Source organism: Phaeodactylum tricornutum, chromosome 1 (genome assembly GCF_000150955.2).
Source record: "Phaeodactylum tricornutum CCAP 1055/1 chromosome 1, whole genome shotgun sequence".
In the NCBI taxonomy this organism is placed as follows: Eukaryota; Bacillariophyta; class Bacillariophyceae; order Surirellales; family Neidiaceae; genus Phaeodactylum; species Phaeodactylum tricornutum.
Genome location: NC_011669.1, coordinates 107,891 through 130,355, shown reverse-complemented (window position 1 = coordinate 130,355; position 22,465 = coordinate 107,891). Strand labels below are relative to the sequence as shown.

The window sequence follows — 22,465 nt, the reverse complement described above, 5'->3', positions numbered from 1 at the left end:
TGAGTGCGTACTGGTGTTGCCGGTATTGCTACCTTTCGATGGTAGTAATGGCCGGCGCTGGGGCGATGATCGCGAGGCTTGCTTGTTGTGCACAATCCAGGGGTGGCGTTCGGCTTGTTTGGCAGTGACACGAGTTCCCGGCTCCGAATTCAGCATTTGTCGGACCAGATCTTTGGCGCTGTCGGAAACATCCTTCCAGTACATACTGGGAAAGAGGACAGCGGCATCCGATTCCGAGCCGGAAAAGACGGGGGGAAAGCCACACAAAAGAATGTAGAGTGTCACGCCGAGTGAGTATACGTCGACGGCGGTGTCGTAGCAATTTCCGTAGTTAACTTCGGGCGCCACGTAATAGTTCGACCCAATCATGGAATAGGCGCGCGATCGTGCCGGTGTAAGGGGGGAATCGTCCCCGTACGTGTCCGGTTCCCGTAGCAAGGATCGGGCCATGCCAAAGTCACACAACTTGACGTGAACTGCTTGATCATCATCGTCTTGCTCGTCCTTCGTGAGCAGAATATTCTCCGGTTTGACGTCCCGGTGTACAATGCCGTGGTCGTGCAGATCCGCCAGGGCTCGCAAGATTTGACTGGTAATGGTGGCGGCTTGCGCTTCCGTGTATTGCGTGCGGCGTAGAGCGTGTGCCCGACTGCGTCTCTTCTGAATGGCGTCAAACAGCTCGCCACCGGGACAGTACTCCGTCACAATCTGTATTTCTTCGTGCGTCTCGTAGACATCCAAAAGATTAACGACGTAGGGATGATTCTGCATGCGTCGTAGAATTTCCCATTCTTCCAGGTATCTTCGGCGTGCATGGTTCTGGTCATCGGTAGTTCCGACGGGACGAAGACGCCGCGAGCGCAAGGCTTCGTGTTTGGCAATCGTTTTGACGGCAACCTTGACGTTGTCTCGTCTCCGTCGCGCCAATCGTACGGTAGAAAAAGCGCCATGTCCCAACACCCCGGAACAACCGGGCGTGTGTAGATCGTAAACGGATTCGCAAAGACAGTGCGGATCCGACGTTGTCAAACGCACCGTTTGCTCGGGACGGCGAAAGGCGGAAAGCGTCAACTTGGGTTTGGATAATGCTTGATTGGGAGCTGACACGTTGGTAATGTCCGGTGAGTGCGCGTGTGTGCTTACAGGTACGTTTACGTGTACCAATACGTTGGCTTCCAAAGGGGTCGTCGGGACCCCAGACGATGATTCGTTGTTGTGCGTATCGTCGATGAATCGTGTTGATGTGATCGATTCAATGACGGCCCTGTGTGGAAGATGCGGTCCCTGTTCCGACAAGGACGCACTGTGGCAACTGGGACCGTTCAAAGATTCTTCTCCACTTGGACGCCTCGGATCGTTCCGCAGAGGGGTAGGCGTTTCATCCAGGATGCTCCGAGTGTCGGGTACCATGGTGATGATCGTTGGTGTCGACAATCAACAATACCAGACGATGAGGATTGTCTCTCTCGGCTGTTGGGTTTCGGAACAAAAGCGTCAAGTCAAATCGATTTTCTGGGGGAGCGAGGAGAAAATTCCGATGTCGCCGACTGCCACTCCCGAAATCGCTCGAGTCGCGCTCGCTGGTTTGGACCCAAACGTGGTGTGTGTCTGTACCGACGAGGGGCAGAGAGGAATGCGTGTCAGTCGACAGAATATACGAGGAGTTCGAAACTGCGAGGGGGCCCGAATTATGCCCTGGGACATTTGACAAGATCGGTGGTCCATAATGGACAGGGAGGCACAATCCAACGCATCCCCCCCGAAGTCGGAAACACAGAAACAATAATTGCGAATGACCGTTGTCGGACATTCGAAGATCAAGATAACATCAAATCACCCGGCGGTTGTGCTATTGACGACTTTAGTTCGGCGAAACAAACGGATCCGTTCCTTCGATCCGAGACCCTCGTGAACCGAAACGCGCACGATGGAGGGTCCTGGTCTGTTGGGTCCTCGCGTATCCCGACGATGCGGTGGAAGGAGATAATTACACATCGTCGGGAACACGAGACAATAATTGACTCACAGTCGGTGAAAGACACACTAGGTAGCGTACGAACACAACCAATACGGCGAGAAACAAACAAATCCACGATTCCGTTCGTTCCAAGTCTCGTCGTCGTGGACGTCGTCAGGCCCCGAGGATGATACTGCACGCACAGTCAATCCAGACTTCCAATACCTCACATCATCCCGTTCCCACTTGTTCATTGATCAAGAAAAAGTCTCGGCGACGATGACCGAGGCGCTCGTACTCTAGCACAGTCACTCACAGTCAATCCTTTTTCGACGCACTCACCTTGTTGAACTAACAACGTCAGTCTAACGTAGTTTACTTACTGCCTGTCTCTCTACTGGAACACTCTTCCAATTCCAAAACTAGAAGAAAAGTACTAGGTACTTGCTGGTATGACGACAGATAACTACTAATTGGCGTTTGTGGATGTTGAAAAAGGATCGGGGGTAAATGCAGAAAAAAATGAAACCAGGATAAAGTGTAATCCGTATCTTTCTCGATATTACGCGCCGTGCGCGGTTCGTTTTTCGGAATTGATGGATGGGTGTGGGAATTGTTGGTGTCCCGCACTGCGAACGTTGAGCGTCAGCATGGATCGTATCCGCGACCAAACAGAAAACACGCAAGTCGTGGGTCTGAAGTCATTCCCTAACAGTACCCCAGGGTTCCTTATTGTCGGGACGTCAACTTCCACTCTTTTTCATTGGACAGATATAATGTGGGACATCGAAATCCGTTTCTTTCAATGGCGCCGTAGCCCTGCATTCCAAATTAAGCTGCAGTGCCACTGCAAATATCACAAAGGAGGAAGAACCTACCCGAGTGAGGGCCCTGATGGAAGAGCCGATCCTGGAGTTGGGGCGAACGTGGGAGCTTTCGATGGGTTTGCCGATGGCGTTAAAGAGGGGAAATGGGATGACGGTTTGCTCGACGGTGCAACAGATGGCATCAGTGAGGGTTCAGTCGACGGCATCAGAGACGGTACGGTAGTGGGAACATGGGAGGGGTCCAGGATGACATCGTTGTCTTCCGTGACATTGGAGATCGATTCAATATCCTCAAACAACACAGATTCCGTTTTAACTTCTACAAATGTCTCGGAAAACGCTACCTCGAATTCTTCAACTGTTGGAGGCCGATTAATAACCACGCCAAACGCAGGACAGAAGCAGTCTTCAAGCACATTCACCTGAAGCCCCCTTCTCGTATCCACAACCAGTGACGTCGACTCTTCCAAATATCGAGAGCCAATATTCCCTGTAAAGACAGAACTCTCACCTCGGCAGTCGAAGCAAGAAGCAGTGAATCGAAACCCAATTTTCCTTAGGAAACGCTCGCGGCGATGTTGTATAGCGAGTGTTCGGGTGCCGCCACCAGGCAATTCAGGGAGATCGTCCGGTAAAACAAAAGAAGCATTCCGGATCCTCAGAAAATTGGGGTCGCAATTGTCGGCGTTGAGATCATTGTACGACTGAATAAAAATTTCCTCCATCAGGTCGATTTCTACACTGGTGAAGTTGCTTGGGTCGCCATTTACATCAATCGTAACAAATGACTCAAAAATCGACTCCTCCTCACAGCTTTGTTGCTCGAGCTCAATTGTTGCGTCCGGTAGTCCAAGCTCTGCTGGTAGTTCTCGGCTTTCTTGGAGATCTGCAACATTTTCGATAAAGACCTCGGTGAAATCTGTTTCTGCTGGAGGAATCACGATGCCAATGGTGCATCTGCACTGAGTATTTGGGGAAGTTTGTTTAGGTGCCGAAGTAGGTGCGGCCGTCTTGCTCGCTTTGGGATTTGGTGCGGTCGTATTGCCTGATTTCTGGTTTGGCGCCGATTTTTCGGCCGGTTATCCTTTTGTGGAGCTGCCTTTAAGATGTTCCCCAAGCCATCGTTTCGTGCCTACGTTTCCTGTAAACGCCGTTGTTTCGGGAGGGCATCCTCCTCTACATCGGACCGTTACACCGAATGTGAAACGTCTTTTAAAAAGCCTTCGCAAGTCGCGTCTATTTGAAATGCTGAAGTGCGAGTCTTCCTTCAAGGCTCGAGCCGGGGCGGTAATGTTGGCGCCGCCACCACTCTCGTTTAAAATAGTTACAGCAACGGCTTCTCGGAAGAAGGGAAAGTCGCAGCCTGACGCCAACAGCTCATTGTACGAGGTGAGGACAGCGTTTTGGAGCGCGGCTCTTTCCGTCTCGGGGAGGGGTTCGCCAGTGTTGCCACTAAACTCGACAATGATAGTCGAATCAACGACAGTCGGTTCCAACGCACATGTCGTGTCCTGGTTGGGAGTGGTTTCGTCCATTGCGTTGGCTGGTTCAGGCTTTCTGTTGATCTTGATATTCGACCTTTTATTGTTCTTGGAATCAGATCTTCTGCTAAGGGCTTTCGTTTTTGGAGTTCTCTGCATCACTGGAGTTCGTTTGATCCTGTTGGCTAGTCCCCTAATGCCAATGGGATTTGTGGAGAATTCGGAAAGGATGCTTTCATCGCTGCTAATATCAATGCCTGCTGCAATCAAAGGAGCAGCGATAAAGGCAGCAAACAAAATTACGGACCCCTTGATGCTCTTCATTGTTTTTTCACAAGAAATTTATGACGGTTATAGCATACTTTGTTGTGGCCCTTGACTTAAAACACCAATTCTGTGACAACAGCGGGTTTCTTTCGACACGCTTTCGATTAGATCTACTCTTTTTTTGAGCGATTCCGTGTTTTTTTATGAGAAGCTTTCCAACCGATAGGTATCCTAGTCGTTGACCAAAATACGGTCGGGGCTGCTAGGTATCCGTTTTTATTAGCCGAGATGAGAACTCTCTTTGGTACACAACGAGGATGTCGCTTACATTGAGTCCGTTAGAAAAAAATTTCAACTACCGGCTCTGTTATTTGTTCTACCTCTAACTAACACGAAAGTCATCCGTGTTTACATTGATCTGATAGCTTTCCGATTTCAGTTCGTAACAGGAAAACAATCGGCCATGATCGCTTGACAATGGAAACCGCGCTTGAAAGGATGCTTGGCCTATACAAACACTTCGCGTAGGACTTATTATATCATGAAAAAGAGGGAAAACACCGTTACTGTGTAGGTAACGGTAAATCTGTTCAATGAAGCTAGCTATCTTCTAAGGTGGTAGTCGCCGGAGCTATTCTAACAGAGGACGCTTGTTCATAGGTTCGAACATGGAGTTACATCGGCATCGCACTGCCGATAATCGTTTTGCTCGAAAACAACCCGGATGGAGAACGTGAACATTGGTGACGTCCCGCTTCAAAATTCAAATCTTTGGATGGTTCGGAAAGTCGGGACCCGTTCCTTCGTTCGGTTGGCACGAGCTTCCCTTTCCGTCACACCGCGTGGTGTCTCACAGTAGAGAGGTAGTTGGATGGATCACACGCGCCAATCGACGCCTCGATCCGGTCACAACACATTCCACAACTGCCACCCATCCACCCACAGACATCCAAAGATTCGAACCTTTCGTCTCACTTTCGGTCCTACACAGCATGATGCGTTTTGCTCCTACCGCCAATCTAGTCGCCTTTGTACGTTCGTCTCCCGCAGTCCGAACTAGCAGAGCTACTGCCATTCGGTTCTTGAGTGCCGCTCCCAGCGTCAAGGTACGTGTATAGCTTGCGTAGATCGAGCGCGAAGGCAGGCCTATCCTTCCGACAACACACACGGGATCGCTCCTCTCGTTTTGTTTTATAGTCAAATTTCTCTCATCCGCGACTCTTTTCTGTACCCACCTCAGCCTGTCAATCCGGAGTTCTCCTCGGGTCCCTGCAAAAAGCGTCCGGGCTACGATGTTGCCACTCTCGACAAACAGACTTTGGGCCGTTCGCACCGCTCCAAAATCGGCAAGGAGCGTCTAGCGTTGGCCATTGACGAAACCAAGCGTATCCTTGGTGTACCCGACGACTATCTCGTTGGTATCGTCCCCGCCTCCGATACCGGAGCCTACGAAATGGCCATGTGGAACATGCTCGGCGCCCGCAATATCGACATTTGCCATTGGGAATCCTTCGGCAAGGGATGGTTCGCCGACGCCGTCAGTCATTTGAAATTGCGCGACATCGTCGAAGTCACGGAACACACGGCTGATTATGGCGAACTCCCGGATCTCACCAAGACCAACCCCGCCAACGACATTTGCTTCACCTTCAACGGAACCACCTCGGGAGTCCGCGTCCGGGACGGTTGCGATTTCATCGCCGACGATCGCACGGGTCTGACTTTGTGCGACGCTACCTCCGCATGTTTCGCCATGGATATGCCCTGGGACAAGCTCGACGTCACGACGTATTCGTGGCAAAAGGTCTTGGGCGGTGAAGGTGCCCACGGGGTCCTCATTCTCAGTCCCCGTGCGGTCAAACGACTCGAGTCCTACACACCGGAAAACCGTCCCTTGCCCAAGATTTTCCGGCTCGCCAAAAAGGGCAAGCTCGAAGCGGGTATTTTCAAAGGTGCCACTATCAACACCCCCAGTATGTTGGCCGTGGAAGACTACATTGACGCCCTGCAGTGGGCCTCGTCCATCGGGGGTGTTGAAGGATTGAAGAAACTTAGTCTCGACAATTTAGCCGTCCTCGAAAAGTTCGTTGCCGAAAACGAATGGATTGACTTTTTGGCCAAAGATCCTTCTATCCGTTCGTCAACTTCGGTATGTTTGACACTGGACCTGACCCCGGAACAGATCAAGGCATTCGTCGCCAAACTGGAGAAGGAAGGCGTCGCCTTTGATATTGGTGGTTACCGCGACGCTCCTCCCTCCATTCGGATCTGGTGCGGATCGACCATTGAAAAGGCGGATGTCGAAGCTCTCATGCCCTGGCTCAAGTGGGCCTACGAGGAAGTAAAGTCGGCATAGACGAATCCTGTAGTAGTGAAACCGTATGCGTTGCATCGACACGTTAATTGTTGGCCTTGAGACATAGTGACTGTCTTCTACCCTTTCCACGCAGAACGTGCAGGCAAGTAGCAAATGCATATAGCTTCTTGTCAATGTAGTGAGTCGAGAGCGATGCTGTTCACGAAAGAGTGTTCCGGTCCATCTTTCAAGCCAAAAAGCCAGTCGACGATCCTCTCATTCGGAGAGGCCACACCATGTCAACCGACGCTGATCCACGGTTATATAGAGAACATGAAAATGCGAAACAGCAGATGCTACAATGAGGGCACATATCGATGAAGTTCTAGCAGTGGCATGCTTTTATTAAAGTATATTCGCAAATTGGTTGCTGACTCTCTTTTCGAAATGTTTAGACAAGGATTGGTTCATGTATCTTGACCTCGTTATCTACACGGGGAGTTCTGGACGGCGTTCTTGTTCTACTTGTGCTGCGACCTGTGCTTGGGCGCCTAGTCTTGCTCCTACTGGAACGCTTGCTACGACTTACGTCATCTGCATCCGTCATCAAATCGTATGCATCGTTACGACAGCGTGATCGCGATCTTGATCGCGAACGGGACAGTGAACGCGAAAGTGAAGGGTCTTTCGAATTCGATCGCCTGCGTTCTTTCCTGTCGGCGTTTTTGGGTGCCTCTTTCCGGGCTCGTCGCCCAATCGCCCGAATTAGCATTGCGAAGAAGCCTGTCACCACAGCGAACGCTACGAATTTGAAAACTGTTGCCGCAGTATTGCTATTGGTAGAAACCTGGCCATTGCTTTCGTTACTTTGGAGGTAGTAACTACCGTCGTCGTCTGCCTGGTAATAGGCATCGTAGACGCCACTGTTGTATTCTCGCATGGACTGGTCATCGTCATACCAACCCGCTCGTTTGCGCCAAAAAGCAATATCTTCGGTTCGGCGTCGTAAATGGCTCCGAATGAGAAGCTTATCGTTGAAATCTTTGGAAACTCCATCACGTTGTACCATCCTTTCTGTGTTTGCTGCGGTGTAGGCGACTGACTTGTTGGAATAGGAGCGACGGAAACGGTCAATTCGTCTTTGCCGCGTAGTCCAGCGCTCGGACGATTGTCGCCAAGCCAATTTGCTATCCACGAGCCAGAATCACAACTAAACTTCCGGTAACTGGGTGGAAGAGATGGTGGAAGGACATTGGCTAGCTCTTACTGTTAATGTAACATACTCCCGAGGCGACACTCGAGTGATTGGAAAATGTTTGGGCGAGCACCTCAAATGGCGTGCGGGATCGCATGCATGTTCAAAGACTTGTAGAAGATAGAATCTATTTTCCTCGCTGGCGTTCATTTGGACGAATCAAATTACTTTTTTCCGATTCAGACGTTAATCGGACAAACCGAGAAACAGTCAAGTTTGTGAACAGTATTTTCGATAGCAAAACGAAAAAGTCGAATCCTCGGCTCCCACCATGAAAGTCTCTCCGACGTGCGTTTTCCACGTGGCAAGGTGAGCAGCGGACGGACGCTGATGCGATCACTCCGAATCAGAACACGACAGGACTAATGATGAATACAAAACGTGGAGTTGTATCAAAAAGGACTTCCATCGCCCACAGTTGGAAGACGTAATCGACGCCAGTTGATGCTGTAGTCACCATGAGAGTCAATATGGCATCGGGAAAAGCTCGTTTCCACGAAATCAGCGTGGCGCTGATGATATTAGTTTTGTCTACGACCGAGATTTCCAGCGCTTTTGTTCCGCTGCCAATTCTCTGTAGAGCCAAAGATTCCGTCTTGGGTTCGTCGGTAGGCGGCGATGGCCCACCACCCTCTTCCGGAAATAATGGTGACAAGAACGACTGGGATGACTTCTTAGATCCCAACTTTAAAGAATCGGAAGGTTTGCAAAAAGCAAGAGAGTACATGAGTGAAAATAGTCTACCCATATCCTTCGATGAGGAAGCAGACGATGGCTTACTTGTCAATGATGACAGCAATGGGCAAGCGCAAGATATAGTGGTGGATGAGAAGAAATCGAATGTGTCATCCTCGGCACTTACTCGACCCGACGGAGACGGGGGATTATTCACCTCGGGGCTAAGCGCAGAGCAGCTTGCCAAAAATCCATATGTAGCTGCCGTATCCAGACTTACGCCATCCGAGCTCATTAGCAAGTTCACTTCGACGGCACATCCCCGGGTACAAAATGCTGTGCGGCAGACCGTGCTCGGCCTAATCGGAGGCCTACCCAAAATGGCGTTCGAAACTACCACTATCACCACCGGGCAGCGGTTGGCGTCTCTCATGTTTCAGCTTCAAATGACAGGTTACATGTTTAAGAATGCAGAGTACAGGTTGAGTCTTCAACAAAGCTTGGGCCTCGATGGGCACTCCGTGAATCCGTCCACAGAACGCTTGCTATCGGCAGTCGACGACGAAGGCAGTGATGATGATAATGATGATACACAAATGGATACGCTCAAGGGGAAAATTCGAGGAAAGTTGCGCATCCGATATCCCGGTTCAATGAAGAACACATTAGACGACCCAGAAAACCAAAACGACGTGGACAATTCGAACGGTTTGCAAATGGAGGTTGATGCGGCTGCGTACATGTCCGAGCTGCGATCGGAAGTCTCGCAACTGAGAGATGAACTCAAAATTACGCGCAGCGCGAAGGAAGATGCTCTTCGCAAAGATCTCTTACTCTACATTCGAACACTCCCGGAAAAGGAGCTTCGATCACTGACCAACACTATGGGTCCAGACGTACTAGTGGCTATGAAGGGCCTCGTCAAAGCCGTCATGACCGGAATTGGGGAGGATGAAATAGGACCCGAGACGGTTACAGAGCAATCTAGCGAAGCCATGGCTCAACTATGTATGTGGCAGCTCGCGATTGGCTACAATCTGAGGACGTTGGAAGTACGGGAAGAGATGAAGAAGTCGTTAAAAGGTAGCACTGTGGGTGGGCAGGATGGCGATTTGGCCAGTGGAGCGTTTGAGTAGTTTACGTTAACAAGGCTCTTTTGGCAAAGCTACACCTTGCCTTTAATTATGTATTCATAGCCAGTATTGCAAGTATCTTATCTTATCTGTAGACGTGCTTAATTTGCAATACTTTCCCTTGACAATTATATAATATTTATTCGATGCCAAAGTTTTTATAGGCGTCCATGACCTCTTCGACATCTTGTCTGGATCCCATGATAATCGGCACACGTTGATGGACCGTATCTGGGGAGATTTCCATGACACGCTGCGTGCCAGTGGTCGACAATCCACCCGCCTGTTCCATGATGAATGACATTGGAGCTCCTTCATAAAGCAGGCGTAGCTTCCCGTTGGGATTCTTTTTGTCGCCAGGATACCCAAAAACTCCTCCGTACAGGAGCGTCCGATGGCTAAAGTAGAAAGATACACGGTGGAATGAGAGTGAGAGGATGGGCCTGGAAAAAGCCATCGAAAAAATGTGGAATCGGGTGACTTACACATCCCCTACCATAGAACCAATGTAGCGACTTGAAAATTTCTTGCCGCTCTTTCCTGTCCCTGTCCTCCACTTTGCGAAAGTGTCTTGAAGCGGACGATCCCAGCTGGGAGTATTTGCCTCGTTGAACGACATAATGGATGAGCATTCAGGAATCTTAATGTTTGGATGGCTCAAGACAAATTCACCGATAGTCTCATCTAGCGTGAATCCATATGTTCCAGCTCCCAGCGTCAACACCAAAAATGTTGACGAAGAATATAAACAGTACGCCGCTGCTACCAAGTTGGTGCCGGGCTGCAGAGTATTTGCGAGGCATAGGTTTTCTTGTTTGGTCCGATCCTCTTCCAAAGCATCAGGATCAATCTTGCAAGTTTCGTCGTGCTCGTATATCCCAATTATTGTGCCTGTCGGTATGCCTGCATCAACGTTTGAGCTACCATCGAGCGGATCGAAGACAGCGACATACTTTTCTCCCTCATCGATTAGAACTTTTTTGGTACTAGGATCCCTTGGCATCAAATCGACGGGAGTATCCTCTTCTTCCGAGGCTAAGACTCCGAGGCGGCCCGTGAAGCGGAGTGCTCGCTTCAAAATATCGTTGGCGATCACATCTAATTTCTACCAAACAGTCAGACCGTTGATTCCATAAATTTTCAAACAGAACGGCGATGGGTTTTTCATAACAAAACATACCTTTTGGTCTTCGCCTTGAACGTTGATTTCTCCCTGAAGACCCAACGTGTCACTGGAGGGAAGCGGCGATCGCTTGACAAGATTTGCAATGGCTTTGCAAGCGGTTTCAATCGCACCAAACAGCGTCGTCAGCTCTTCGATTTCAGGATTCAGTAGAGAAACCTCGGTCATGAAGCGTTTGAGAGTGACTCCAGTTGTGTCGCAAACTTCATCGAAAATTGGGGCCTTGGTCTTTCTAGACGGTACTGCCTCCACGCTCGACAGATCGAAGACAGATAACGCGGCCGCTGGACGAATCGAGTTCGCCCTCGCCGCCGTAAAAGCAACAACTGGGTAAAGAAGCAACCAAAGCGCCGGGGACTTCAAAATAAACATCATGATTGTCGGTAAACGGACACAACTGACGTTTCACAAGAATTGCGCCTATTTGACGAGAATGGTAGCAAAACGGAAACATATCAGAGCCAGCAGATCTACCTTACTAGCTAGAAGGTCGTAACTTCTTCAATTTGGACAAATTGCAGCTTAAACTTTTCGTCTATCCAAAGTGCAAAACGTCTTTACTCTTTATTCATTCAGAACAAAAATGAAGACACAAACCTGCGAATCAAATAACACCCTTCGTGACATGACTAAAGCAATTCTTTTAGCAGATCTGAGCGAGGCTTGCTGTCGCTGACAAGCGTTATAATTTATTTTCATCCAAGAATCTTGCCAGAGAATTATACTGCAGTAATCTCCTCAAAAGAGTTTGTTTCCACATGCATCGACACATAATCTGCGTTGTCTACAGTTTTGAGGACGTAGCTCTCGGAGTATGAAGATTGCACTGCTACCTGTCGTTTTTTCGGCGATTTCAGTAAGGGCTTTCCTGCCGACTCGTCCCAGCCCTGCCACACAGTATTTTAGATATGGTCCCCGACTCGCTACGGCTTCGTTGTCTCAGGCTGCTGGCGCCGCCGTGAGCAAGGCTCCAGTATTCGACGAAGTTTGCGAAACCACTGGTGTGACGCTGACGCGCTTTATGAACGAAGTCGCCACGCTCAACCCCGACCTCAAAGAGCTCACAACACTGTTTGGAGCCATCGATACGGCCTGTAAGGCAATCAGCAACCTCGTCAAACGATCTCAGCTTCCCTCCAGCGACACACTAGGATTGGAAGGTACACTAAATGTACAAGGCGAAGATCAAAAGGTGCAGTTGCTGTACGCTTGGTACTTCACGTTTAGCATTGGATATTTTAGTCGATCCGATATATTCACAATCAACTCCACCTCTTTTATTTCAGAAACTCGATGTCATCACGAACGACTTGCTGAAACGAGCATTGCGTTTTACCGGACGGCTCGGAGTGTTGGCCTCCGAAGAGGAAGATGTGCCAGTTGACTTGTTGAGGAGTGGGCTCCATAATAGAGGTTCGGAAATTTTGATTGAAGAAGGCGAAAAATATGTAGCCGTCTTTGATCCGCTGGACGGCTCTTCCAATGTGGATGCGGGTATACCAACTGGGACCATTATTGGTGTCTACGAGCACGACGAAAGCTGCAATACTAATCTCGAATGCACGCCGGAAGAATGCACGGAGCAAGAAGCACAATGCTTGGCAAATACGTTACAGCCCGGCACCAATCTAGTGGCGGCTGCCTACTGCCTTTATTCGTCATCAACTTTCTTTGCATTGACGCTTGGCAACGGGGTCTATATCTTTACTTTGGACGAAACTATTGGGGAATTCATCTTGTCGAAGCCTAGCGTACAGATTCCGGAGAGCTCTTCGATTTACTCCTTTAACGAAGCCAAGCTCGAAATGTGGGACGAACCGATGCGCAAAACTGTCAATTCATGGCGTGAAGGAACGGGAAAGAGTGGGAAGATCTTCTCCAGCCGCTATATTGGCAGTATGGTTGGCGATGTTCACCGCACACTATTGTACGGCGGCGTGTTTGGATACCCCGCCGACAACGAGAACCCCATTGGTAAGCTTCGCTTGTTATACGAAGCAGCCCCAATGTCTTTCATCATGGAGCAGGCGGGTGGTATCTCTACTACTGGTATGCAGCGTGTCATGGAAATTCAGCCTCTAATGGTACATCAACGTGTTCCAGTGATTATGGGGTCAAAGAACGATGTCTTAGAGGTGATTGACGCATACACCGCAGCGAGCAATGAATGATTCAAGAGCGTTTACTACATCCTCACCTTGTAGATTGTCTAGAGGAATCCGTTTTCAGTTATCATTCCTGGGAATGTGTTGCATTTACAATTAACGTTTGTTTCATTTTCGCACCTCTATCCAGATGTATATTGTACGTCTAGCTAGGTCGTAAAAGAGACAGGAGCTCCTTGTCGAATATTACAAAGCGACAGCAAGGGCTACCCATTATATACGATACTTGTCAATAGCACGAGAGAACTTATCGATTATTCCAGATACGTCGTTCCGAGATTCGAAAAGGATATATGTATACTGGGCTATGGTAAACTGGAACGTAACATAAATGTGGCTGTCAAGTTTGTCCGTGGGTCAGCCGAATGAACGAGATTCATCCATAGACTTTCACCATCAAGGAATTCTCGATGCCATGTTTAACATTAGTACAAAATCGTCCGAGATGAGATACCTCGATGCCGACATTCGTCCGCAGCAACGCTGTCATTCACAGTCATATCATCTTTGAGGCCTCGATTGCTTCGGTCTAATAAACAAAGATGCCGGAAGCAGCTTCAGGAAAGACAGCATCGGAGCGGCAGGAGGATTACAAGGCCGCAAACAGTTACGGGGCGTCTAGTAGTTCGTTCTATACCACCGAAGAAAAGAAAGAATCGTACGAAGCTCTCGCCGACGTTTTGGGCAGCAAATGCATGGACGAAACGCTAAGAATATGCATCACGGATATGTTGGATGTGTGTGCCGATATCACAGAAGCCTTGCGCACAGCTTTAGTAACGGTCGAGGGCAACATAAACGACTTCGGAGATGCGCAGTTGAGCGTGGATGTAAGTAAAACAATAGAATCCACAAGTCCTGTTTGAGGACACAGCATGTCAGCAAGCTCGTTTTTGATGTTTACGTACTTTCTTTGTTGCAGATGATCGCCGACAACTTGATTTGGGACGCTGTAAAGAGGTCTACAGTTATCCGGGAGGGTGCTTCCGAAGAGGATCCCGTTGTTCGAAATGTGGATGAGAACAAGGAGGGCGAGTACACCGTCTGCTGGGATCCACTAGACGGATCGTCTATTGTTGACAATAACTGGGCCGTTGGAACCATGATTGGTGTTTGGCCCAAGAGTACTGGCCTTCTTGGTGCTACTGGTCGAGACCAGGTGACTTCCCTCGTGGCCTTGTACGGTCCTCGGACAACAGTCCTTGTGGCCTTGGACGACGGCGCTTACGAGTTTAGTTACGGCTGCACGCCAGAAGGCTGCCAACTGTCGGATGGCAGCTGGGAGCCCTGGATTTGCACGCGCCACAAAATCCAAATCAATCACCAGAGCAAAATCTTTTCGCCCGCAAATTTACGTGCCGCGCAAGAGTTGCCTGGCTACAAAAAGCTAGTAGACCACTTTTTGGAGAATCGTTACACCCTACGCTACACCGGAGGTCTTGTTCCGGACGTGTATCAGCAATTTACTAAAGGGCAGGGTGTCTTTTCGAACCCGACGGCGGGAGGTAGCCCGGCGAAATTGCGCTTGGCGTTTGAAGCAGCGCCTTTTGGCTTGCTCGTTGAAAAAGCTGGTGGTAAGACATCCGATGGAGTCACTGGTGGGTCTATTTTAGACGTACAAATCAATTCGGTAGATCAGCGTACCGCATTATGCCTTGGATCTAGTGACGAAGTAAACCGCTTCAATGAATTTGTTTGCACATGAAAAGAAGTAAATGTAATTAGAACTTTCCCTTCTACTCTTCCTAATAGGTCGAAGGCTATGTTAAGAATTGATGAACTTATGTTATATATAGCGAGCTTGTCTTGTTCGTAGTTGGTCGCAACATCTTTGTTATGTAGAAGCATATGGAAGCACGAGAATTCTCGTTGGATAGTAAAAGTGTCTGACATCCATTCACAATATGAGGAGCTAGCTCCTAAAAAGGGGCAAATGGCAGCCGCATGGGACCGCCACGCGAAAGGATTCGGGGATGATAAGGGTGTAAGGAGCAAATATCAATATTTATAAAAGATGGTTTGATTTACATGGTTAGTCGGCATGGGGAAAGGGGAAACTGACGCCGGTGCCACCGTCACCGGGATCTCCATTCATGGAGCGATTCCTCATGACATCACGTACACGACGGCCTCGGAAAATCCATCGAATGGGAGTCGCTTCAAATCCATCCAGTGATTCACGGAACTTACGATCCAAGTAACGCCTGTAATTGTCGTTGACCAGTTTGGGATCATTGCAGAAAACAACGACGGTAGGTGGTCGCGTACTCACTTGGTTGCAGTAGTATATCTTCGCCTGTGACCCGTTGCGGCGTGTCGGAGGTGGCTGCCACAAAATAGCATCTCTCAAAACTTCGTTGAGAATAGCCGTGCTTATCCGTTTACGATGAGCTTCGATGGCACCGTCAATGGCGCTGTATATCTTGCCAACACGTTGCCCAGTGGCAGCCGAGATAAATAAGATAGGGGCCCAACGAATCATCGGCAATTCTTCTCGAAAGTATTGGACCGACTTGTCGTACGTTGTTGAATCCTTATCAACGACAGCATCCCATTTGTTGCAAACGATCACGCATGCGCGTCCATCATCGGCAATTTTCTGCGCCAAGACACGATCTTGTTCGGCTACACCGGAAGTGGCATCCAGAATAAGAAGGACGACATCGGCACGTCGAATCGCCCGGAGTGCTCGATTGACCATGAAGAATTCGGGACCAAAATCAACCTTTCCTTTCCGACGAATACCCGCCGTGTCTACGAAGCGGTAAATTGTAGACAGATCGTCACTTCCGGGCGGTGGCGGACGTTCCATGACGGCATCGATCGAATCGCGTGTCGTTCCAGCCATCTCAGACACGATCGCACGTGTGTCCCCAAAGATGGAATTCAACAGGGAAGACTTGCCGACATTGGGTCTACCAATAATGGCAATATTTATCTCCTCGGGACGGTCCTCGGCATCAAATGCTTCCATGGCTGCTTGATAATTTTCTTCCACCTTTTTAGCCGCATCACCGATTCCGTACTTTCGCATTTTATAATCTGTTTCGTCTTCCCCAGGGAGAGGCCCTTTGTGTTTCATGATACCCTTGGCCTCTTTCAGCTTTTTGACTTTGGTTCCAAAGCCTTCAATGGCACTCTTCTTCTCGGCAATCGAGTCGAATATGGTTTCCATGATTTCGGCCGTGCCTACTCCGTGGAGGGCCGAAACCGGAAAGGGCTCGCCCAATCCGAGTCCCCAAAAGTCGGCAGCGGACATGGCACCCGTTTTCTCACTTTCGCACTTGTTCACTGCCACGTGCACGGGAATATCCACTTCTTTGCGTAGAAACTCGGCAATCATCAAGTCCATCCCGGTCAGTCCGGTTTGACCGTCGACTACCATGATAACTGCCGCGCTCTCTTCAATCGCCACCATAGCCTGTTCCCTAATCTCTTTGGCAAAGAGTGTGCTTTCGTCATCGTCAAATACGAGACCGCCCGTGTCCACAATCATGAAGCGCTCGCCGAGGAACTCGGCGGGACGGTAGGTGCGATCCCGGGTAATTCCACTTTCGTCCGCCACAATGGCACCACCAGACTGCGATCCCGCAATACGATTCACCAAAGCGCTTTTCCCGACATTGGGACGTCCCACAATCGCAATCAAAGGCTCCTTCTTGTTTTGCCGCAACCGCCGAATCGGCTGGAGTTGTGGATCCCCCGAGGAGGGTTCCACCGTGGACTTTTCATTGACGCGATCCAACGTAGCCAACAAGCCAATAACGGGTCTCGTGACGGGTAGCGGACGAAAGGTGAACGAATTGGCTTGCCAAATTCCACCGCAAGCCAGCGTAACTCCACACAAAACCGACTTCATGGTCGACGTGTATTGACAGGTGAAATTGTTCTGTGCAAACGACAGACACTCACGCCCCCGTGCGGCAGCTGGGGTGATCGCGTCGAGCCGTGTCCAGCGTCCCGGCGTCAGTTTCAGTGGTGGCGGTTCCGAAGGAACCCGAATGTAACGATGGGGTCTGGCTGCACACCGTCAACCTTGGAAGAATCACAACGGGAACCGGGGTACGGTATCGTGTAGAAAGCATTCCGTCTGTTGACTATTTACAAATCATTTTGTGATGCTGATTACAATTTAACAGTAGAACGGGAAAAGGGAAAAGAAGAGTGTCTCTTGTCTCGAGCTTGAGGTAAATACATCACAGAAATTGGACCAGTAGACCAGTGACGTGTACAAATAACGCATGAACTGACAAACAATGACACCAAAGGCATCATGTCTCCAACGTTGTTGTTTTCCGTATCTGCAGTACCACCAACATCTTTGGAACCAGTGTATCTGTTTATGTCTACTATCTAATCTAGATATACCACCAGTACTACTCCATCACTTTGTTCCAACTTGTGAACTTGCTTCGCATTCTGTTTCCATCAACTCTTCATGTATTGACTGGGTGCAACCACATTGTCACATTGATGGACTTCTGTACAGAGCCCTAGTTTTACTTTCTCAAAGGGGCTCGTCTACCATCCTTCCACTCTCGTCAACCGTGTAACATACCGTTATATGTTTCCTGTACGACACAATTCAAAACTTCGCTCAACCGGTATTTTTGCTCGTGTCATCCATCTCTCGTCAACGACGGCTATCGCAAGAATACGATCACACATACACAGAGACCCACTCTCACCGTTGACCAACACTAACTATAAGCCTGTACCTTCTTGTAGCCACCGCTACAGCGTGAATCAAACAGAATCACTGACAGTGAACTCCTTACCTCTTTCTTGATCTATAAATAGTATTTGCAATAGCACCATGGTACGCGAAGAAATGAAGACTGTCTGTTTCGTTGGCGTAGGGCCGAAACTCGTGCGATGATTGTCGCACGTCTCGCCCATTATGGTTGTGTACCTAACTGTACCTAACTTAGTGGTTCTCATCTCACAAATTCATTCATCGTTTCGTATCAACAGGCTGACGGATATGATCCCCGAAAATCCAAAGTCTCGGAAGACTCCATGCAAGCATGGCGAAATTCGCAACCCACGGACGATCTTTTGGAAATTCCCGGCATTGGTCCGGCCGCAGTCAAGAAGCTGGGAGAAGCCATGATCGACGCGGAACGTATCACCAACACGTACATGCTCTTTGGCAAGTACCTGAGTCTGAAGGGACCCGATTTGGATGGACACAAAGTCGATATTGTTGAGCATAACGAGCGCTTTTGGCATTATCTCAAAATAAGGGGTATTTCGGCCCATCGGTCCGCGATTGTCAAGGTACGTCGTTCGGTGCTTCCCTTGGGGGCGAAGCGCCCTAACAATGGACAATGTCTGTCTTCCTGCTTACATAATCGCGATACTCTTTGCAATTTTTTAGGCGGTGGCCGAAAAAGCGGCCACTCTTTTCCCAAGTTTGTACGACGCCAACATTTACGAAGATGACAGTGACGACGAGTAGGACGGTGCGACCACACGGTAGGTATGTCTATAGTGTATGCTCAGCATTGAGGTGCTTTTTGACCGGCATGGAGATGGTGTATGAAAGAATGTGCTCGGGTGGGGAGCGTTTCACTTGCCAACTATACCTCTAGTAATTCGTAGTAAACTTTGGGGTTTTTCTTACAGTAAACTTCCAATGTACTGGTCGATTGCTTCCATGGACACAAACGCCAGCAGATTACCTCCTGATCATCCAAAGATACCAAGGGTGGATATGGCGACGAGACAAAAGGCACCCATGCGGACTCCTGTAGTCACAATCGTTTCGGCCAATACATCCGAAGGTTCTTCCTCTACATCTTCCTTGTACAAGTCAATGCCCGGTCGCAGGATGAAAAATTCGACAAACGCGTACGCCAGCGCTGCGTACGGGAGTTTATCCACAACGTTCAAAAAATTTGCCGCCCATTCGACTTGTGCCGCAAACGTCTCGGGTGTTTCGGCAGGAATGGCGGTGTTGTGCGCCGACAAAATACCACCCGTCGGTGAAAAGCCCGGCAACAGATTTTCCGTTTTTATGCTTTCAAATTCCAGTATCTTCCAACCCTTGGAAGCCGCGATTTGCACCTGTTCCGGGAGACTGGAGAGTTCCGTTGTCTTGGCTACGCCCATATCTGCCAGGTTCTTCGCTGGCGGTGCGATAGAGCTTCCAGCCGTCAGATAGGGATCCGGCGTTCCCCAGAAGGGTTGCGTGTGTCCGGCAGCGGGTTTTAAGATAACATCCGAGGCTGCCGTCGACAAAGAGGGCATGGCGTCTACAACCTCCGTGTACGGAGTAGTGCCTATCACCGACAGAGCATCACTCGCTGGTAGATGCGATTCACCGCTGGCAGCGATTATTTGAGCCGTCTCCGGCTCGATCGCCATGTACGCTCTTATTGGTCGGAATGGGCGAGTTTTCGAAGACGCACTGGTCGGGACAAACGCCTTCGTATTCGATGCAAGGCAGCTTACAACGATAGCAACCAATAGGCGTCTACATTGTCCGGACACGGATGACATTTTGCCGTGAAAGATATTTGTCGGTACAAGGACGGCCAAAGGGTGCGGTAGATACAGGGACAAAGATCAGTTCCCCTGTCACTACTTGGAACTTTTCGTTGAACGATATGTATATGTGCCACTTTTACAGGGATCGTATGACTAGCGAAGAGGAGGCGGATAGATTGGTTTTGGTTTTGATGTGTGTTCTTCGCGCGAGTCTTGCTCAAGAGAGGCCCGGTCATGACTGGTTGCCGCAAAGCGTACTGTTCGTGGGTTTGCCTCGCTCTCCTACGGATTCGGGACTGTTGGCATGATGCTAGTCTAGGGTTACGGGGTCGGTTTCCGCTCCGTGTCTGCGTGCATTTTCTTATTTGGAAATACAGATTCATTATGGACCCTGAACGACTTTCGTCCTTGGATGTGGTCATCGGAAAGCGAGTTAACTATTTACCGGTACTTTCCACCAAAACGCTAATAGTATACAAGTGCCTACACTGGCGGTACGGGGACGGACCTACAACAACGCCAGCGGGCGAAACAACCGGACTGCTAAAAAAGTTTAGGCAAAATAATCCAAACTGCCCTTCTTTTTGGCGGCCACGACGGTGATGGCTTCGACAAAGTCTTCGTGCATAATTTCGGGCATTTCTCGTCGGAGAGCCAACATGCCGGCTTCCACGCACACTGCCTTGAGTTGTGCTCCATTGAAATCCTCGCACGATCGTGCCAATTCTTCGTAAACGACTTCACTCGACACGTTCATTTTGCGTGCGTGAATTCGCATAATTTTGGCTCGGGCTTCTTCGTTGGGATGCGGTAGTTCAATTTTGCGATCCAAACGACCCGACCGCAGCAAGGCTGGATCCAACACGTCCGGACGATTGGTAGCCGCAATGACCTTTATCATTTCGTTGCTACTGAACCCGTCCAATTGACTTAACAACTCGAGCATGGTGCGTTGAACTTCGCGGTCGCCGCTCTGGTCGCCACCGAATCGCTTGGTACCGATCGCGTCGATTTCGTCGATAAAGAGAATGGCACCCGAAGCCACTCCCTGTTTGATTTTTGCTTTAGCAAGCTCAAAGGCGTCCCGTATCATTTTGGCGCCGTCGCCAATGAACATTTGCACGAGCTGGGGACCGGCAAGCTTGAGAAAGACGGCGTTCGTTTGGTTGGCGCAGGCCCTTGCTAGCAGGGTTTTGCCGGTACCGGGAGGACCGTGCAGCAAGACACCCTTGGGGGGCCGGATGCCGATGGTATCAAACATGTCCTTGTGTGTCATGGGGAGTACGACGGCTTCAATGAGCTCCTGGATCTGCTCGTCGGCTCCGCCAATGTCGGAGTACTCCTCAGTCGGCCGTTCGTCTACTTCCATGGCTTGTACACGCGAGTCAAATTCGTCCGGTAGCTTTTCAAGAATAAGGTAGGATTCCTTGTTGGTGCCGACGAGATCACTAGGTTTTAGTTTGGCGGGATCGACGAGACCAGGGACGGGTAAAAAGATGGTTTGTCGAGTGCTCGTTCGGACGACCGCCGATCGCATCTTGCGCCCCGCGTTGGGATCCGTGGCGTCGTTCTCTTCGGCTTCGAGGCCTGCATTGTTGTTGGTTGAATGGAAGAGTGGAAGCAACAATGTGTGAGTGGAGTGTTCCCAGCAAAGTGTGTCATCGAGCGTCGTTACGCTCCAACGTGTACCGCGACGTACCGTCTTCCGCATCCGGCTCCAGTATCTCAATCACGTTAGCAACTAGATAGGGTAGTTGTTTGTTCATCTTGACCTTGTCCAAGTTCTCCTTGATGCGACCTTCCTGTCCCACGCTTTCGTGGGTGATGCGATGCACGTCGGATTTCATAATACGTATATCGTTGTTGAGTAGATGAATGCGTTGTCGCAGTTCCCCCACCGACATGTGTCGGGTTTCCTCGTCTTCCAGAGGTACTTCTTCCACCGGCTGTTCCGTTGGCATGGAATCGTCTTCTTTGGACTCGTCGCCGCCGAGTGCCGCTGGTACCGCACCAGCACCGTCACCCCAAATGTCGTCGCCCTCCAAATCGTCTGATCCGCTCATTGTGTGTAATTGTTGTTGTTGTAGTAGTTGTTGTTGTCAGGGCTACCGGTATCGCGTGTGCTTACACTGATTCTAACGGTAGTTAGTAGATATTGCGCAAGGTGCAGTCGAGGGGATGGTATATATTTGATGGCGTCGAGACTGTTTCTTCGTTCGTTCGTTCCACCAATCACAACAAACGCCAATTTCTCTCTTGCACAGTTACCGGCAGCGTTTACTCACAGTCAATGATATTAGTCTCTTTGGCGATTGCGCAGTGCTCCGGGAAAGGAGTCTTTTGGTTCGTCGGGAGCCCCACTCGGCTCTGTGTGTGTGTGTGTGTACGTCTCATCGCGACGCCATCGATGCGAAATGATCTTTGCCGAAGGTGCTTCGTTTGGACTCCTTGACGACGTCGTATACGGGAACGGAGGACTTACGCGGGAATCCATTGTCGGACTACGGAAGGTCGTTCCGATTCGGCGTCTGTCTGTGACCAGATATTCTCCCATGCATAGGTAACCAGGAAACAAATTCCCAGACCGGAACGCCATCCAATGGAATTAGGAGAGGTAGAAAAAGTTGTGTCGTTTGACAACGTTCGAGACGGGAGCCTCAACACAGATCTCTCGGCTTTTTTTGGTTCCCGACGATTCTTTCTTTTTTCACAATAAACTGTAGAACTATTCCCT

At 49.7% G+C, this 22,465-nt stretch overlaps 12 protein-coding genes across 12 annotated transcripts; 5 read left to right on the top strand and 7 right to left on the bottom strand.

Moving 5' to 3' along the window:
- Window positions 1-84: 84 nt before the first annotated feature.
- Window positions 85-957, bottom strand: PHATRDRAFT_8760 (predicted protein; the record flags this gene model as incomplete). The annotated part of the gene is made up of 1 exon (XM_002176494.1): window positions 85-957. A coding segment is annotated over one exon (873 nt), but the record flags the coding sequence as incomplete, so codon positions are not given.
- Window positions 958-2,492: 1,535 nt separating this feature from the next.
- Window positions 2,493-4,589, bottom strand: PHATRDRAFT_42459 (predicted protein; the record flags this gene model as incomplete). Its single annotated transcript, XM_002176493.1, has 2 exons — window positions 2,493-3,836; window positions 3,921-4,589. The coding sequence occupies 2 exons, from the start codon at window positions 4,587-4,589 to the stop codon at window positions 2,832-2,834; spliced, it is 1,674 nt and encodes a 557-aa protein (XP_002176529.1). The 3' UTR covers window positions 2,493-2,831.
- Window positions 4,590-5,523: 934 nt separating this feature from the next.
- Window positions 5,524-7,288, top strand: PSAT (phosphoserine transaminase). The gene is made up of 2 exons (XM_002176985.1): window positions 5,524-5,638; window positions 5,773-7,288. The coding sequence occupies exons 1-2, from the start codon at window positions 5,525-5,527 to the stop codon at window positions 6,886-6,888; spliced, it is 1,230 nt and encodes a 409-aa protein (XP_002177021.1). The 5' UTR covers window position 5,524; the 3' UTR covers window positions 6,889-7,288.
- On the bottom strand, window positions 7,280-7,897 carry PHATRDRAFT_31453 (predicted protein; the record flags this gene model as incomplete). Its single annotated transcript, XM_002176492.1, has 1 exon — window positions 7,280-7,897. The coding sequence occupies one exon, from the start codon at window positions 7,895-7,897 to the stop codon at window positions 7,280-7,282; it is 618 nt and encodes a 205-aa protein (XP_002176528.1).
- A 581-nt stretch (window positions 7,898-8,478) lies between these two features.
- Window positions 8,479-9,968, top strand: PHATRDRAFT_42457 (predicted protein). Its single transcript, XM_002176984.1, has one exon. It carries the CDS (start codon window positions 8,542-8,544, stop codon window positions 9,892-9,894), a length of 1,353 nt encoding a protein of 450 aa, XP_002177020.1. The 5' UTR covers window positions 8,479-8,541; the 3' UTR covers window positions 9,895-9,968.
- A 62-nt stretch (window positions 9,969-10,030) lies between these two features.
- Window positions 10,031-11,449, bottom strand: FBPC3 (fructose-1,6-bisphosphatase; the record flags this gene model as incomplete). The annotated part of the gene is made up of 3 exons (XM_002176491.1): window positions 10,031-10,289; window positions 10,377-10,996; window positions 11,072-11,449. 3 exons carry the CDS (start codon window positions 11,447-11,449, stop codon window positions 10,031-10,033), a joined length of 1,257 nt encoding a protein of 418 aa, XP_002176527.1.
- Window positions 11,450-11,801: 352 nt separating this feature from the next.
- On the top strand, window positions 11,802-13,245 carry FBPC2 (plastidic inositol phosphatase; the record flags this gene model as incomplete). Its single annotated transcript, XM_002176983.1, has 2 exons — window positions 11,802-12,266; window positions 12,361-13,245. Exons 1-2 carry the CDS (start codon window positions 11,889-11,891, stop codon window positions 13,243-13,245), a joined length of 1,263 nt encoding a protein of 420 aa, XP_002177019.1. The 5' UTR covers window positions 11,802-11,888.
- A 506-nt stretch (window positions 13,246-13,751) lies between these two features.
- On the top strand, window positions 13,752-14,997 carry SBPase (seduheptulose bisphosphatase). Its single transcript, XM_002176982.1, has 2 exons — window positions 13,752-14,069; window positions 14,162-14,997. The coding sequence occupies exons 1-2, from the start codon at window positions 13,782-13,784 to the stop codon at window positions 14,942-14,944; spliced, it is 1,071 nt and encodes a 356-aa protein (XP_002177018.1). The 5' UTR covers window positions 13,752-13,781; the 3' UTR covers window positions 14,945-14,997.
- A 227-nt stretch (window positions 14,998-15,224) lies between these two features.
- On the bottom strand, window positions 15,225-17,113 carry PHATRDRAFT_17172 (predicted protein). The gene is made up of 2 exons (XM_002176490.1): window positions 16,378-17,113; window positions 15,225-16,206 (listed from the first exon to the last, which is right to left on the bottom strand). The coding sequence occupies exons 1-2, from the start codon at window positions 17,096-17,098 to the stop codon at window positions 15,272-15,274; spliced, it is 1,656 nt and encodes a 551-aa protein (XP_002176526.1). The 5' UTR covers window positions 17,099-17,113; the 3' UTR covers window positions 15,225-15,271.
- A 1,145-nt stretch (window positions 17,114-18,258) lies between these two features.
- On the top strand, window positions 18,259-18,700 carry PHATRDRAFT_31447 (predicted protein; the record flags this gene model as incomplete). The annotated part of the gene is made up of 2 exons (XM_002176981.1): window positions 18,259-18,519; window positions 18,620-18,700. 2 exons carry the CDS (start codon window positions 18,259-18,261, stop codon window positions 18,698-18,700), a joined length of 342 nt encoding a protein of 113 aa, XP_002177017.1.
- Window positions 18,701-18,844: 144 nt separating this feature from the next.
- On the bottom strand, window positions 18,845-19,908 carry PHATRDRAFT_42454 (predicted protein). Its single transcript, XM_002176489.1, has one exon. The coding sequence runs from the start codon at window positions 19,741-19,743 to the stop codon at window positions 18,931-18,933; it is 813 nt and encodes a 270-aa protein (XP_002176525.1). The 5' UTR covers window positions 19,744-19,908; the 3' UTR covers window positions 18,845-18,930.
- A 376-nt stretch (window positions 19,909-20,284) lies between these two features.
- Window positions 20,285-21,692, bottom strand: PHATRDRAFT_9090 (predicted protein; the record flags this gene model as incomplete). The annotated part of the gene is made up of 2 exons (XM_002176488.1): window positions 20,285-21,318; window positions 21,431-21,692. The coding sequence occupies 2 exons, from the start codon at window positions 21,690-21,692 to the stop codon at window positions 20,285-20,287; spliced, it is 1,296 nt and encodes a 431-aa protein (XP_002176524.1).
- Between the last annotated feature and the right edge of the window lie 773 nt (window positions 21,693-22,465).